Below are 18306 nucleotides of genomic sequence, written 5' to 3' on the forward strand. Positions count from 1 at the left end.
TTTATGTCTCTGTATCAACACAGTTCTCCAATACCGTTTTCCCTGCAAAAACCTATATTTCTTAAATCATTACAAATATCTCAAAGCAAGTCTTCTTTCTTTCTTATTACAGTTTTGATTGTATTCTGGGATCTTGTATCAGAATCTACCAACCTAATCTTTCCAAATCTTGCTGTAAGCCACCCTGAGCACACTCGCAAGGTAAGGCGGAATAAAAACTGTCTAAATAAATAAATATATCTGTTTGCCAGGGTCTTTTTTCTCATAAATCTTAATGGCAACTTGGCTTTTCTTTTGCATCTCACCAGTACCATAAAATATATCCACTGTGGACTTACTGTGATGACAGTCATTCTGAAGCTGCAATTTTAAGAGAATATTTACAAGTACTTGTCAAAAAGTATTTCGGTCCTGGCTAGCAGGGAATTTTCAGAAAGTACACTCCTTCTGTACTGAGCAAAGGCAAAAAATATACATTTAGCACAATTTCAAACCTTTAATGGTGATTCCCCACCAACGTACACAAAAAGTACCCGGTGCCTCTTCTGTACATGTTCAAACATCTGCTGGCTAGGGAGAGGTCGGATAACAGGCCTGAAGAACATAGAAAGATACAGAGCAATATAAGCAGGGGTGGGGGGACAGTTCCTGAGTTCATTTCCGATGTTCATATTCCACTACTTATGCTCCTAGAAATTATGTCCTGCTACAATACTAATATCAGAACATAGTTTGAACAGCAATTTTCTCATCAATGGCTGGACTAACACTACTTCAAAACACTGCATCTGGACAAATGTGGAAAGTTAAGGTAAAATTACTCTCAATTTAGATCCCATGGAATCAGAACATGAAAGGGATCAAAAAGGTTGTACAGTGATTTTTTTTAAAGCATCAAGTATACTGCATATAACTAGGATGTTATCATAGTAGGGGTCACTGGGTGTGTGTGGTACTTGTGAATTTCCTGCACTGTGCAGGGGATTAGACTAGATGACCCTGCTATGATTCTATGATTCATTGAAAAGCCTTATTTTTATTTAAAATTTAAGAGAGAGATTTCAGGTGTCAGATGAAAATGTAAAAGAATTACTACCAGCTGGCTTTTAAAAAAAACCCCATTACTAATCTGATTTTCAAAGAAGTGCTTTTGTTGACTTAGCAAACTAAGAATTTAAAGAAAATAAATGACAGGTGTTTTTCTAAGATGCTAGCCTCAAAGAATTGTTAACAAATGTTACATCATCCTACCTGCTCTTCTCAGTTCAGAAACCGTATTCTATAGTTGCATCACTACTGGAGTCTAGGTAGAAGCACTCTAAAGACTTAATTAGGAATGTGAAATGCTAATTTCATCATGTCCACAAGACTGATTCACCCCAATATTTCCTTCTATGATAGCTGTGTTCTTTTAAAAAATTATGAACACTTCTAGGAATTGATCACAATGAGTAATCATTTATTTGCTAAGTAATTGATATAATCTCCAGAACAGATTGACATAAGTCTAATGGACTGCAAAAAAAAAAATCATACAAAACAACTAAAGGTTATATTAAATGTTAAATATTATCTATATCTGGTACTTTTAAAAAAAATTATAATACTCTGTAGTAAATAACAAATCAAACTGTTTATCTAAATACGTATACCTTACTTTTCTCCACAATGGGAATCCAAAGCAGCCTACAATGTTATTCTGTCCTCTCCCAAATGATCACCTTGTAGGCTATGCTGAGTGACTGCCCCAAAGTCACCCAGTAAGCTGCCACAGCACAATGAATATTCAATATGAGTCTCCCAAATCCAAGCCTGACATTATATCCACTTCACCAAGGGTCCCCAAGCTTTTTGAGCCTGCGGGTACCCTTTGCAAGTCTGACAAAAGGTGAGGGCTGCTACAGCCACAAAATGGCTGCCATAGAAGGTGACACCAACCACATGTGAGTGAATGAGGCAGAACAAGGATGCCTTTTTAAAATGAACATATTGTCCAAAAATATTTTCTTGTACAGACTTCCAGTTCTATAGTGAAGATCCTTGTGCTGTGGTGGCAGCTTGCTGCCAAAGCGACTTTTCACCAATCTTATCTCTAATGGCCAACCTACTATGGAAAAAGCCCTACCTACTTTCTAAAACATTGGCAGGTGCCAGGAAAAAGGTTAGCAGGAGCCAAGGCACCCCCTGGGTGCCACCCTGGGAACCCCTGCAGTACCCCGCATCACAGCAAGTTTTTAGATATTCAACACAAGTCATGTTCTGCTAGGTTTCATCTTACAACACATAAGAATGAGTTGCTGCAAGTTAGATAAATTATGAAAATAAAAGTCTGAAGAAATGCTATGTTGTAAACAGTTAATCAAAAACTCACATTTCTGTACTGTATAGGTTTAACCAAAACCCACTTCTAGCTAGTATCCTGGATTACAATAGGAGATGACAGCATAACTAAGGGGTTGACATTGGAATAACATTCATATAGACTAATGAGAACTTAATAAATCAAGCTGCTTTGCAGTGACAAATCCATATATTTAATCAGAACTCTTTTCAAGTAATTAGAACTGATGGGTTTAGCAATGTGAGCATTTCATAATACCATAGAAAACCTGAAAGTGCAGAAGAATTCACAAGAATAAGGCTGAGACTGGGAAGGATAGGTAATCAATCAATCAGCTGTAATGGGATAAAGGAGCCCAAACATGCTTGACAAGATTGACATAGCAACATAATGTTTTTAAAGTCAAAACATAATTTCATACCATTTCTCTTTTTTTTACATTTGTATCTGTTATGATCTTAGGCCTAGTGCAGCCTTGAGGGCAAGGAGAAGCCTGTCTAGGAGTTGCTGGTGGGCCTACATGTTCCAAGATTCCTTCTGTTCCTCTGACTGGGTGGCAAAGTGTTTGGAGGGAAAACTAGTCCAGAGGGGGTGGGACCTGGGAGGAAAGCATAAAAAGGCCCAGCTAGAAAGGGAAGTTGTTCTTGGTGGAGAGAGAGTGGTTCTCTCTGGAGCTATGTTGCAGTCAGAAAGGAATCCCTCATCCAAAGGAGGGTGAGTTGCTTTGAAGTTATAGCAAGGGAACATCTAGTCAGACATGTCAGGAATTTCATTTATTTTCACCTTTACTGTTTTTCTTTATTCACTATGCACTAAGAAGTTTTACAATCCACTTATTATTTTTGAGCATTCATAATAAATCTGTTGTTGTTACTTTTAAACTGTCTGGGTCCTCATGTCTCTTCAGTCACGGTTCAAAGGTTTTGTTAAAAAGAAAGATACATGGGTGATTGGGTACTCTGTGCCCTCCCATACAGACTCTTACCAGAGTGGTAGAAGCCAGTGGAAGGCCCTTCCTGGTCCCCTGCTGTGTGACAATATCTAAAAACGAACATAGCTCCCATAGTGCAGATTTTAAAAAATCCAATGGAGCAATGCTCAGATGAGGAGGATTTTTCTACAAATCTGGAAAACTCCTGATTTTGCTTAAAAATTTGAAAAGTTTAAAAAGAGGATCTTACCCAACTCACTGCTGGGGCAAGAGAATGAAGTGGAGGATAAAGGGAAGTGAGGTGGCAGGGAAGAGAACACAGCAGAGTGGAGGATGAGAGAGAGAAAGAAAGAGCAAGTGGGCCATCTGAGGGGTAGGGAGGGGATTAGAGCAGAATTTCCCTTGTCTACTTGCTACTCTAAGCTTGCCCCTCTTGCCATTGTTGGACAGATGATGGTGGAATGCTGAGTTTAAAGATAAAAGCATGTCTTACACACTTTCTGCTCTTAGCTCAGCCCCTCCCTATCAGCTGCCAGGCAATGGCTGAGGGAGAGAGGCTTGGATGAGAAAGTGCATCTGGCATTCTTTCTGCTCCAGTTCCATCCCACCCCCATTACCTGGCTGATGATAGATCAGAAAAAGGGAGAGGGAGAGATGATAACAGGCAGGAGAAATGAACTGGAAGAGGCAGTGGGAAAAGAAAAAAAATGAGGAAGTGGGGTGAGCAAAAGAATAGGTAATGTGGACATGCAGGGGAGAGGGATTCCCCTTCCCAAGGCTCCCCACTTGTATTTTCCTAATAGCAAATGATATCAATGAGAACAATGACTTACCCTCATCCTTCTCTTGCCCTGCATTTACCAGAACAGCACCACAAATCCTCCCCCACACTAGATAAAGTGCATAAATACTTACCCAGCTACTCTGTTTGCAAACTCAATAATGTCATCTTTGGTCCTAGATCCTCTATAGTTGTACGCCAAGTCACCCTTCAACCTAAATAAAAGATAGTTAAACATCTTGGTTAGCCGTGTCTCAATTATAATATAGGCTGGCTGAGTACTGTAAGTGTTTCAATTTCTTCAGCATATTCAGTGAAAGTTAAATGCCAAAAGTAATTAGTGGCTAAAGATACAACTAAGGATCAGCTACATTATAAAATTTAAGAAAAGTAGAAACCTTTTTTGAAAATCATTATTGCTTGGTATGAAGGGGCAGGAAGAAACAATGCAGCTTTTCACAGAACTAATCAGCTGTTATGTGAGAAGGGAGGAGAGAGAACAGAACGTTGGAATACATGAAACTAGGTGTTCCAATCCTCTGATGTGTGCTGCATTACAACCCAGCACACATCAGAGGATCAGAACACTTGGTTCCATGAGTTATCCAGCCATGGCAAGGAGCACCTGGTTTCAGTCCAACTCACTCCTGCCTTTTCTATTTGTCAGCAGGGCTAAAGATATTCTGCAAATACTTGCAGAAGAATTTCAGTAACCAAGCTTTCATCCTCCACTTTGTTTCCCCTCTGCAATAACGTATCTGCATAATTCTAACGTAAGTTAAAAATGGCCAACCAGAATAAAATTGTCTCTGCTCCAAAAGATACACAAAAAGCCAGTTCTCTATGTTTTTCTACTCATCTTAAACAACAGAGAAGGGAATTACACCTCCTTGCTGAGGAAAGCCACAAAAGCAGCTCTGCAGAAGAATAATACTAAGGTATAGTTCAGAAGAACAGTCTTAGGAACCTAAGTGTTTGGGGGGGGGGGGGGGGGGGTTGGAAGCATTTATGTATTAGCATTTTAAGATGCCAGAAGGCATGTTTTACAGGGATTTTACACAGCAAGGTACTGCAATTCAAAGAACTTTTATTACTTCAAATTTACTAAAAGCCCAGAACTCACAAAATGTAGTCTATTATTTAAATTAATCTTTTGTTAACATTTGTAGTTTGCACTTGAGCATACAATATTTCATCTTCACTCATTTCTTTCTTCCAAGCAATTTTAACCAAACCACAAATTAAAAATGCACACATAAAACTGTCATCACAAGAACTCTGCAAACAGCAGGAAAGAAGACTTAAATATACAGAATGAGTAATAATTTTAGTATACAACAATACATGAAGTACAAAGCAGCATGTTGTGACTTTACATATTTTTAAGGCCTTCTGAGTCAATTGTGATCCCAAAAGTGTAGGAGGATTTTTAAAATTATGTAGCAAGACGGTAACAAGCCAGTAGCATTTTAATATACAACTCCAGAAAGCTAAACTTACAGTTTAATGGTTGGATAGCCTCGAACTCCAAACTCAGATGCAATACCTACGGAAAACAGGGATGTACCTTAAAATTCAAAGATATATTACTTTCTCTGTCATAGTTCAAATAATCCAAAACACTTTACTGGCATCCTTACTGAATGTAAACACGGTGCACAGCTTCAAACATTCTACATTTTAAAGGTGCTACTTTCATCATAATCCTGTTTTTAGAGGAAGAAGATACCAGATAAGGTAATTTAAATACATTTAATTTATATTTCCTATCTAGATTATATACAGGCCAGAGGTCTTGCCAGTTCCTTTACTGTATTGCATAGTTAATTTCCACTGTGCTTATATTTTGGATAGAGTTAGCTTTTCTAACAATTACGAAATACAACACAGAGAGCAAGAGCTTCTCTCTTGAACAGCGCGCTTACTAGAATACGAAGTTGCATCCATCTTTCCAACTTTAACTGGAGATCCAGTACTTTTCATCTCTTTACCAACTTCATTCCACACAGGCTCCAGTTTCTTGCAATGACCACACCAAGGTGCGTAAAACTGAGAAAAAGCCAAAAATAAGTAGGATATGGAATCTGTAAACAATCTGTCACACATGAATGTGGAACTTCTATGCAACAGTTTCCTTTACTCTTTTGAGAGTTCAACTTCCCTAATAGCATAAACTTTGGCTCCCTTACAGCATAAACCTATATAGCATAAACTCTGGCCAAGTAGGATGTAAAGTATGGCAGTATTAACATAATTTCATTGGCAGTATTAATATAATTTCATTTTGTCACCCGGGTCTAAAAAACTTCAGTCATCCTTAACTGCAAGCAGAATAGTTTAATATTATTTATCTGTATCTTTACTTCTGGCAATGACACTGTCTTGTGAATTCTGCACACAAAGCTGGATGCGCACAGAAGCATTTTGCCTTCCTAATTTATTTAAGAGTACCTTATGATATGGTGCAAAAAGATAGTGATATTCTCTTCTTCTAAACTACTAAATGTGAAATCTACTCCATCAGCCACTTTTCTATATTAGATTTCTAATTTCTATAGTATTGAAGCTTTACATAACAAACCTCATGATTCTCTTTGCTTTTCCAGTTCTACCACATTTTTAATTGAGATTTTATTTTTACTTTAATCACACTATAGATACATCTAATAGTCTGACTTTCTAACGGATTAGGGCTCTATACTGCTGCTCCAGAGGATTATTCTCAATTGTTCCAGGATTATTCTTAGAATAGCACCTAACCCAGTATCGTTACAGCTGGATTATGTCCTCCATCTCACTCTTCAGTCTTCCACATACAGAAACATTATGTATTCTTCTGTTAGATGCCAGTTAGTAAAGAGGGATGTTTTTGTCTTCTTGGGCAAAGATTATTTTGCAAATATGTGTCAATGGCACTCTTTTGGAATTTCAGGGTTATTTCTACTCATTTTGTAGAAATTCTAGTCATTTTGTAGAAATAACCCTAAAAATATACATGGATCAAAGAACACTTATGAATACTTAAAACAATCAATATTATTTATATAAAGATCAGCATCACACCTAGCTAAAATAAATGCATATTACTTCATATACATAAATCTAAAATATACTGCCTTTTATTATCTAACTATGATGCTCGAGGAGCACTTCAGAGGGCAGTTACCAATTTATTTCTTTTTCCATATATCTGCAAAACAAATGCTCAACTGATCAGCTACTTGATTTCTAGATCACCACAATTAAGACTCTATGATATCAATTAGGACCCTACAATGTCAGATATCTCAACCATCCAAAAGGATAACACTGCATTTGGCATACATAAGAAAATTTGTATCTATATTTATAAAGCTTTCCCAGAGCTAAGATAAACAAGGATGAATTGTGTATTTTAAGCAAGTGTTACTCTTCATACTCACATCTACAAGCCAAATGTCATTTTTACGATTTTCTTTAAACCTAAAAAAAAAAAATTCCAATGAAATATGTATAACACTGAAATGTTTCTACTAGAAATTGACATCTTAACAAACTAATATGCCATTACACCTAATGGTATATACTACTACATAACATGCAAGGTGGTTCCAATTGTTGGTAAGAGACAGAGCCCAGTTGCTGTACTGCTGATGACTTTCATATATTTCACTACTGAAAAGATATAAAAAATAATACATTAATATCGTTGTGCCTAAATTGAGAAATGCTTATTATTGTCGTGTTGTTATATTTCTATCCTGCCATCCCCATAAATGGGCTCAGAGCGGGTTACAACATAAAAACAATAACAATTTATGCATAGTACTGTATTCATTTTAGGCATAGTGATAGTTTTTAAAAATTGACATCCGCCTTTAATTAAGGCATAATGAAAGAAAGGGGGGGAAATGATACTAAACAAAAGATCAGCCCAACAATAACACCAGAATAACATTAATCAAATAAAGAGAACTTAGGCTAGAAGAGATCTAACCAAGTGGATCTTAGTACATAAAGTTTAAAAAAATTAAAGATAAAAAATAGTTTGCCAATATATATCTTTCTACCACCCATATCCAAATCAAGTCAGAGAGTAATTCAACTGCCATTTTATTGCTGTATTCTGTTCAGGTAGCTTTCAACATCCATATCTTCCATTCTTTAATTGATTCTAAGGACCAATTCATATGTTACACCACATACTACATTGTTAGTGTAAACACACGTTTTGTGCAAATACATACATATATTTCTTTGTATATCTGTACAGAATGGTTTGTATGAGCTGACAATGCATGCCACAAACTGATTACAGGGAACTGAAACTGGTCAACCCACCACCAGCACCCAACATATATACCCTGTATAACAATGCAGAGCAACAAGGTGTACTTTAGATGCTTTAATATTTCTGTAGTGTAACAACACTAAAGGCAGGAGTTTTATAATACAATTTCAGTCACATCCTATGAGACTAACTGATCAGGGAATCCACGCAGCCATGACGTTTTCCTTCAAGAGTTGCTACTCACACAGCAGTGTTTCCAAGAAACATATCCAGGGCTTATCTGAAACATTTTAGGTCCATCAAACAAGCACAGGATACTGAGCCCAATAACTTAATATTTCTTTCAGAAAATCAAAGAAAGCATTTTAATCACTGTACCTCTAGACAAGATTTGTCAAATGTGTGACCTGAGGGCCAAATCAGGCCCCCAGAGAGCTCCTATCAGGACCACAAGCAACTCACTGTCATCTACTTCCTTCTCTCTCTCTTGCTTCCTTCTACATCACAGCTTGCTTTGCCTAGCTTGCTCAATCACACAGGAACTACAGAGCAAACTATGTGTTTTCTCCATTGGCTGACACATGAAGCAACTTATGTACAAAGCTCGCAATGCCCAGCCATTTCATGTTTTCCCCTGGGTTTTAGGCTCAAAGCATTGCCCAAGAGATTTCTGCAATGAATGTCAATAAATCAAAAGTAGGTTTGCAACTTATATATGCACACCTGAACAGCATACTCAAGATTGCTACAGCACAGGCATTGTCTCCAGATTTTGATGAAATAATGCATAGCAAGAGGTGCCAGTTATCAGCTGTTAAATAAAGTGCACTGATAGTGCATTATTCAACATGTGTGAAAAGCATCCTGGGTTTTAGTGTCATAACTAAAGATAAAGTTAGCTGCCCAGAATCTAGTATAGACAAATCCAAGTTATTCTAGATCTCTCAACTCACAGACTAAAGTTAGTATGTTAATGACACTCTTTTCTCAATACATCAGATTTAGCAGGTCTTTATCAGGAATACTGCCTGAAATCAGTACTAATTCAGTAGATGAAGATGCCAGCCACCACCTAACATGTGGAAACAATCGAATGAAAGCTTTCTGAGGTAAATAACATCACCTGATATATAATATCCCAGTAAAAAATATCCCTGCAATAACATCCCTTTATTAAAGGACATTTTTCTCTACCAGCTGGGAATTCCATTTATAATTTAGATGCAACATTAAACTGGCTTAATTGGATAGAGAAAAAGTTGTATTTGGTCTGGGTTTCTTGGTCTAAAGAAAACTTGACAAGGTCTGTGCTAGCACAACTGTTTTCTTTGTGGCGCACCCAATGATCCATAAGGCTGTTCAGGGAAGGGGAAGGTAGGGAGGATCCACACTCTGCAAACCTTCTCTTCTTGCAGAAGTTTGGATGCAACTCATTTCCTTTTAAGCTTCTATTTCACATCATGAAGTTTGGTGAAAGCCAATAACTTCAATAGCTTGTAAAATAAGCAGAAAATTGTTTGAGACTATTTTGTTTCAATAGATGTAATCAAGAAAGTTAGAGACTGAGACAAAACACTGTGTTAACAGGGAAAGAAAGGAATTATCACAGCTATTTTAGACACCTGAGACTACTAAAGAGATTGCATATAGGTTCAAATTAATAATTTATGTAGAATCCCCTAGATATGCTCTTGGACTTTCAGTACCCACTGCACAAAGGGCCAAAATGTGCCAAGTATGTGAGCAGGACCCCAAGCCCCATGCAAGTGTATTAGGAAATCCTATGTAGATCTTCTTAGAAGTAAGATCCACTGTATTTGATGGGGTTTACTCCCAGTGAAGAATTATCCGGACTACAGCTTTAGGAAACTGCCATATACTTGCATCTGAATCGAGGCGGCTCGGTGGTACTGATGTTGTTAGACCTATAGGCAGCGTTCGATACCATCGGTTGTTGACTTGCTGTCTCGCCAACGCGGGGATTCAGGGGCTGGCCTTACAATGGTTTTCCTCTTTCCTTGAAGGTCGGGGACAAAGGGTGGCGATTGGGGGTGAACTGTCCCAGAGACACACGCTTGATTGCGGGGTGCCTCAGGGGGCGGTGCTCTCCCCGATGTTGTTCAACATCTAAATGTGCCCCCTTGTCCAGATTGCCCGAAAGTATGGGTTGGGTTGCCATCAGTATGCCGATGACACCCAGCTCTATCTACTTATGGGCGGCCAGCTTGCCTGTGTCCCAGAAAACTTGGACCTGGCATTGCAAGCCGTGGCTACATGGCTCAGACTGAGTGGATTGAAGTTAAACCCAGCCAAGACAGAGGTCCTTTGCCTGGGTCGTCGTGGCCCGGGAAGGGAAACCCCTTACCAGCCTTTGACGGTGCACCACTGACAACGGCGCACAAGGTCAGGAGCTTGGGGGTACTATTGGAGCCTTCCTTGACAATGGAGGCTCAAATAGCAGCCACTGCCAAGTCCGCATTCTTTCATCTTAGGCAGGTGAGGCAGTTGGCCCCTTTCCTGGAGCATGACGATCTGGCAACGGTGATCCACGCAACGGTCACCTCAAGGTTGGACTACTGTAATGCCCTCTACATGGGGCTGCCCCTGTGCCAAACCCGGAAGTTGCAGCTGGTGCAGAATGCCACTGCCCAGCTGCTATTAGGGCTTCCTAGATGGGAGCACATCCAGCTGGGGCTCCGGGGACTGCACTGGCTGCCAATAATATACTGAGTTCAGTACAAGGTGCTGGTTATTACCTTTAAAGCCCTATATGGCCTAGGACCTGCCTACCTTAGGGACCGTCTCTCTCCACATGTTCCCCAGAGAGTGCTGAGATCGAGTTCTCAAAACCTGCTTGCAATCCCCGGGCCAAAGGAGGCCCGACTTAAGTCAACCAGAGACAGGGCCTTTTCAATCACAGCCCCTTGCTGGTGGAACCAGCTACCGGAAGAGGTGAGGGCCCTGCGGGACCTTGGGCAGTTCCGCAGAGCCTGTAAGACAGTCCTCTTCCGGTTGGCATACAACTGATCGGTACTTGAAAATTTCGAATAGAAGGCTGTAGTATGGTACTTTGGTTCAGGCTTTGTTTTACTGTTTTATTGTTTAAATGTTGTAAATTGATGTATTTTAAAACTTAATCCTATGTTAGAACTTCTCTGTTGTGAGCCGCCCTGAGCCGCTTTGGTGGGAAGGGCGGGATATAAACTAAATAAAATGAAATGAAAACACCTCTTATTAAAACAAAGTAGTTAATAACAAAGTAGATAATAAATGCAAACAAGCACTTAATCCAGTGGTCATCAACCCACAATGAGTCACAAAGTCCTATAAAGCTATTTTAAACTGATTTTTGGAAGTACATTAATAAAAAGCAAGGACACCACATATTTTGCCTTTCTTTGCACACAGAGAACCAGATAGATCATTCAGTGACAAAGATTCTTTTCAGAACAGACAAGTTTGAGAGTCCTTTCTCCACAAAAGCTCTCCTCTGCCTTCTTTCTCTTCCCCATGTCCCATAGCTAACCTATCTCCCAATGTTCCATATATATTACAAAAGAACATAAGAGAAGCCATGTTGGATCAGGCCAATGGCCCATTCAGTCCAACACTGTGTGTCACAAAGTGGCCAAAAAAAACCAAGTGCCATCAAGAGGTCCACCAGTGGGGCTAGAAGCCCTCCCACAGTGCCCCCCAAGCACCAAGAATACAGAGCATCACTGCCCCAGACAGCGAGTTCCAACAATAGGCTGTGGCTAATAGCCACTGATGGACCACTGCTCCATATGTTTATCCAATCCTCTCTTGAAGCTGTCTATGCCTGTAGCTGCCACCACCTCCCGTGGCAGTGAATTTCATGTTAATCACCTTTTGGGTGAAGAAGTACTTCCTTTTATCAGTTCTAACCCGACTGTTCAGCAATTTCATTGAATGCCCACAAGTTCTCGTATATTACTACCAGTAACTATCACAAATGTGACTTCTTTTCTGTTACATGACTCCCTGTAATATTGAACACACTGATTTATGCCAGAATTAAAAACAAAAATAATGCATACTTACGAGTCATCTAAGTCTTCCACAAATGATGCATTTACAGCTAGGATAAATGCAGCAACTGTCCGGGATAAGAAAGGAACAGGAGAGAAAAAGGAAAAGATATCCTTGTCTATAACATTAAACAAAACATAAAATGCTTGTTCATCTCTTATCTGATCCATCCTCCCAACCCCCAGAATTAGCTTCCACAAAGTACTGCTAAGCAGATGCTCTCTCTAATTCGGTGACTTCTAATGCACCACAACATGAATTCCATGTTTCTCTATTGCAGGAACCTGACCTGGATAGCCCAGGCTAGCCTGATCTCATCAGAACTTAAAAGCTAAGCAGGGTCAGACTTGGCTAGTATTTATATAGATCACCACAGAAGTCCAGGGTTGCAATGCAAAGGCACACAATGGCGAACCACCACTGAATGTCTCTTGCCTTGAAAACTCCATAGGGTCAACCATCAGTCAGCAGTGACTTGATGGCCAAAAACCTCCAAACAGCAATCAGAACTTCAACATAGCTGTGTTTGCATAGACTTCCATTCCCAAAAAGATACATAAATTAACTCATTGGCACAAATTCTTTTATATAATAACACAATTATTTGGAGTTTAAAAATTAAACATTAAAATTGCTGTGCCACAAATGGTATTACACAAACTACAAGCTGTACAGTTTCCATATTCAGTCTTCTGGAATATTACAGAAACAGTACAAATTCATTTAACCTTAAGCGCTGGATTTTTAAAAGCTGCAATGGTCCATATGTATTTGTACTGAATTAAATATGGCAAGACTGGCATTTGCACATCATTGGACATCTCAATCGCAAGTATGAATGATGAATAAACTATGGGATGTCATGAAATACAGTAAAGTAAGGAGTCACTGGGAATGTTGCTGGCATTCTATGCTTGTTACATCAAAATATGGCATTGATTAATAATGATTATACACAATTGAACATACGGTATATATGAACATATGAAGCTGCCTTATACTGAATCAGACCCTTGGTCCATCAAAGTCAGTATTGTCTTCTCAGACTGGCAGCGGCTCTCTAGGGTCTCAAGTAGAGGATTTTCACGCCTACTTGCCTGCACCCTTTTTGGAGATGCCAGGGATTGAACCTGGGACCTTCTGCTTACCAAGCAGATGCTCTACCACTGAGCCACTGTCCCTTCCCTGATTATTATTATTATTTGTATTATTATTATTAAATTATTATTTGTATTGATTTAATGTGTGCCTCCTCTCCAGAACTCACTTTGTATGTACATATTTGTGCACTTTCATTTGTTATAATTCTGTCTTTTAAACTTTCAAAAAATAAAAATACAGCCAAAAATAGTCTCTGCATTATTTACCCATATTGCTGACAACTGAAAATGACAACTCTATTGTGTTTGAAGTGGAAATGCGAGATGACTTGCAGTACAGCTGCTATTACAGGTAGAGGAAACCAAGTAGGAGGGGCTTATAACAAGATTAATATATAACCTAGCCACATGTTGCACATATGTGCATGGGCGTTCACAATTGCTCTGTTTAATGAGTTCCATGTATCAGACTAGGTTACGGTTCATAGTCACGAATCTCTTAAAAAGGCACTGTCAACAACAGTTAATTTTACTATTCTGCTATTGGATTTTAACTTTGTACCACTTTGCATTTCAAATCCCACCAGCTATATGTGGCTCTGCTTACTGCACCTCATTCCTCGTCTGAAGAAGTGTGCATGCACACGAAAGCTTACGTTCTGAATAAAACTAAGTTGGTCTTAAAGGTGCAATCGACTCCTATTTTGTTAAACAACAGGGAAGTTTGAGTACCTTCCAAAGAAAAGGATGAGCAAGAATTACTGCTTCATAAGCATCTTTTTGTGCACAGCTAAAAATACACTGCCAGCACCTTGAGGGCAGTTAAGTGGATGTTGAGTTTATCATCATTATCAGCCTCACCAGTGAATTATGCGCGACATGGGAAATGCACTAAACAGTGCTTTGAAATGCTGCACCTCACACACCTGCTTCCTTGTTAGCTCTTTGCAACTACCCACACAAAATTCTCCGCTCCCATCAACAGACAACACCACGGGCTGCAACATGGACAAACCTAAGGAAGTTGCTTCTTCAAGCCCCCACCCTCGAAGCAGAACTCCCCAGCAAGCTACACGTTCGCGCCAAGCCGACCCTTCCCCGTCAAGTCGGAAACCAAGCGGCTTCCGCCCATCTCACCCATTCACTCCACGACCACCTCACCACCACCCCCCACCCTCATCCCGCTTCCCATCTCCGACGCCGTTTCCCCTCCCCGCCCATACCAGTCGCCCACAAAAGGCTACGCCGCTCTCTTTTCGTGGCTACCATACTGACAGGAACCGGCACAGCCAACAACCCTCCGGAAGGGGAAACAATACTCTAGCCCCACCCCCCACCCCAGCCCCCAGCGGCGCAGGCGCTTCGGCAAGTCAAGAAAGGAGGGATAGTTGCTAAGCAACGGGCTCGATGTCAGTAATCCCTGCCTCGCTGTGTCTTGGAGGCAAGAAAGAGGCAGCGGGTTTCCCAGTCTGCCAGCTCCTTCGGTATCCTGCAAACGGGGGGAGGGGGGGGAACGGCGCTGGGAAAGTGAAGGAGGGAACGTCTGTCAGGCCAGCCTAAAAAGAAAGTGCTTGGCGAAGGCGGCCGGACAGGCCCGTCTCTCTCTGATAGGAGAGAGGCCGAGCTCGGCGACCCCCAGTCCGCGCCAGAGTGAGGCAAGGCGGCGCTGTCCTAGTTCTCACTGGGGCGGGGGCGGCGTGCAGCCCGCCCCTCTTCAAGCTGAGGAGGCCCTGGCAATGGGAATCCCTGGGACTGTGTAGCCCCGTTGGAGAGAGGAACCAGCTTGGGGCATGTGCTCCTCACTGCAAAGGCATCAGTAAAAAAACTTCATCTCCTTGCTTGCCAGGAAGTTGCTAAAGCTGCAGTGTCGTCAAAGGTTCTCGGTGAAACCAGTGCGCGTTGGTTTAGAGCAGGGGTGGGGAAACTTTTTTCTGCCAAGGGCCTTATGGATATTTATAACATCATTTGCGGGCCATAAAAAATTACCAATTTAAAAAACAGTGCTCTGTCAAAGGAGAATGATTCAGGCCAGCAAAATTAATGCAAATAATTGTTTTTTCTATTTGAAGTCATGTGGGGAGAGCTTAATCTGACACACACGCACCTGGCCCGTCACGCTAGGCAAATGCATAGGTCCAGGGCTTTTTTGAAGAAAAAGCCCAGCAAGACCTCAGTAGCATATTGGTACACATCCCCTAATATTAGGTCACACATCCATTAGCATATTAGGCCACACCATCTGGGATAATCAAGTGCAAACTAAACTGTGACAGTAACTTTACCTGGCCCCACAGCAATTCTGGCCAGCCAGCCAGGCCCCAGGGAGGCTGCCGCACAGTACATCTGGGCCCTGTGATCCCTGCCTGGCCATGGGGAGGCTGCTGCACAGCGTGGCTGGGTCCCATAATCCTTGCTTTCCAGCCAGGCCCCATAGAGGCTGTCACATGGCTCGGTTTGGCCCAGCAATCTGCAAAGGCCACACCAAGTAACCTCGAGGGCCGTATAAAGCCCTCGGGACAGAGGTTCCCCACCCCTGCTTTAGAGAATGAATGTGTGGGCTGGAAATGTTTTTTTAAACATCATTCCCTTATACTCTTACTTGAAAGAAAGACCACTGGTGAATCTCCTGATGGGACCTGGGTTTTTTGGCCACTGTGTGACTCTCGGAGTGTTCGACTGGATGGGCCATTGGCATAATCCAACATGACTTCTCTTATGCTCTCTTAAAGTAAACAATGTGCAATTGTCAGAATAAGTAGAGTAGGAGATGTATAAAAGGAATGACAGGACCGCCCATTGGAAACAATGGGAGAGGCTTTAAGACCCATTGGAAATAATGGAAGACAGGAATGTCAGTTGACTTGCATGAGCTCCGTTAAAATACATTGCAGCTCAAGAGTTGCAAAGAAAATGTAGAATGCAGTTTTCATTAAGGTCTCTGGGACAAGCTAGACTACCTGGGACTGGAATGACAGCCCCAAGAGTGGAATGACAGTCCCTAAGGGTATCAGAAGTGTCTTTGGACTGGAATGGTCCCATAATAGAATGACAGCCCCAGGGGTAGCAGAAATGTTCTAGGACTTGAATGAGAGACCAAGAGTGGAAGGTACCCAGGAGTAGCTGGTGTGTTATGGGACTGGAATGACAGGCACCAGAATGGAACTACAGCCCCTAAGGGTAGAATAAATGTTTTGGAACTGGAATGACAGGATCCTTAATGGAATGACAGCTCCTGGGGCTAGCAGGTGTATTCTGGGACTGGAATGGCAACTGTGATGGAACAGAGCAACATCAGCTAGTGAGCCCTGCTCTGCCTACCCCTTCTGTGATTTTGACCTGGCACTTGATGGAACCATTCCAATCCGATATCTCAGGTATTACTGCCACCACTGGCCCTGTCTTGAGCAGTCTCCTAACCTCTTTCTGGCATCACTTTTATGACTGTGAACTGAAAAGGTGTATTAATGTGTTATGATTGGCTCAGTTTTTTAAACTGAGTTTGGTAGTACTGAACCAGTTGTCAAGTCACATCAGAGATAACCTGTGATTGTCAGTCTTTTTCCTCTGAAAGATTGTAGACTTAAATATTACAACAGTTCTAACTTAATTGCCAATAAAATTTGATGATAAGATGTACCGCTAATTTTACTGCTTTGCTTTTTGATTCATGATGTTAGAAGGACATCTTGTGGTATTAATGGGGCATAATTTCTCTTTCACACCCACATATCCCAACCTTCCACCATTTTCTTGCTATTAGTTATTTTGTTACCAATACCACTGACAGTGGACCCTTTTGATGTTTGAGTTTTTGTTCTTGGGAATACTTTCACAAGTCAGTCACGAGAAAAATAACCTATGACATGACAGGAAGCCATTCTTGGTATCTCTCTCTGATTGGTATGTATATATAGTTGTAACTCTTGTCATTGACTTTATACTCATGGGGATGGCCTTCAAGATCAGTCATGTCATTATGACTAAATAAAGTGTGCACCCCATCAATATATTGAAAAGCCATTACCAACTTGTGAACTCCAACGGTCCACAGAGCTAAATATTTCAGATTCTTGTGTATCATCAGCATACTATTTTTATATACTTGCCCAGCAAACTGAAGGACAATTACACACTTTTAAATCCACTGAAATTAATTGTCTTAGAAGCATGGAATGGTTTAGGATTGCACTGTCACTAACTGGATAAGATATCTGGGATTTTTTCACACTTTGGGGGTTTGACCCCTTTGTACACTGTCCATATCATACTTTTAATATGTATGACAGCGTTTCAGATATAATCATCAAATTGTGTGTAGCGATGACTATTGCCGTTCTGAAACACTAACAGTGCAATCCTGGACAGGTTCACTGAATTCATTGAAATCAATGAGATTAGAAAAGTAGTTCTGTTTAGAATGGGTAAAATCCCGTGGTCAGAAATACTTATGGAGAAGGGAGTTGAAGAGGGATGGAAATTCCTTAAAAGCAAAATATTGAAGGCACAAATACAAAATTCCTATGAGAAGGAAAAATAGGAGGAGCCTAAAGAAGCCAAGGTGGCTCATAAACAGCTCTCTAAAGACTTGAGGAATAAAAAAGACTCATTTAGGAAATTGAAAGAGGGTCTTATAACCAAGGATGAATATAAACAAATAACTAGTGCTTTTTATCATTATTACAGTGAAATCCTAGAATCATAGAGATGGAAGGGACCACCACGGTCATATAGTCCAACCCCCTACATGATGCAGGAAATTCACAAATACCTCCCCCCCCCTCACATCCCAAGTGACCCCTGCTGCATGCCCAGAAGATAGCAAAAATCTCTAGG

At 40.7% G+C, this 18306-nt stretch overlaps 1 protein-coding gene across 1 annotated transcript in view; it reads right to left on the minus strand.

Annotated features, from left to right (window-relative positions):
- TMX3 (thioredoxin related transmembrane protein 3) overlaps positions 1-14811 on the minus strand; it is a 32378-nt gene extending 17567 nt beyond the window's left edge. Inside the window, exons 1-7 of the mRNA XM_060244063.1 lie at positions 14697-14811; positions 12386-12440; positions 7476-7515; positions 5979-6102; positions 5554-5599; positions 4188-4268; positions 495-594 (exon numbers count right to left, since the gene is read on the minus strand). Of these exons, the coding sequence (XP_060100046.1) occupies positions 495-594; positions 4188-4268; positions 5554-5599; positions 5979-6102; positions 7476-7515; positions 12386-12440; positions 14697-14742 (492 nt within the window). The 5' untranslated portion in view covers positions 14743-14811. The remainder of the gene's footprint in view (positions 1-494; positions 595-4187; positions 4269-5553; positions 5600-5978; positions 6103-7475; positions 7516-12385; positions 12441-14696) is intronic.
- Positions 14812-18306: the final 3495 nt, after the last annotated feature.

The sequence above is a fragment of the Heteronotia binoei genome, chromosome 7 (assembly GCF_032191835.1).
Source record: "Heteronotia binoei isolate CCM8104 ecotype False Entrance Well chromosome 7, APGP_CSIRO_Hbin_v1, whole genome shotgun sequence".
NCBI lineage: Eukaryota > Metazoa > Chordata > Lepidosauria > Squamata > Gekkonidae > Heteronotia > Heteronotia binoei.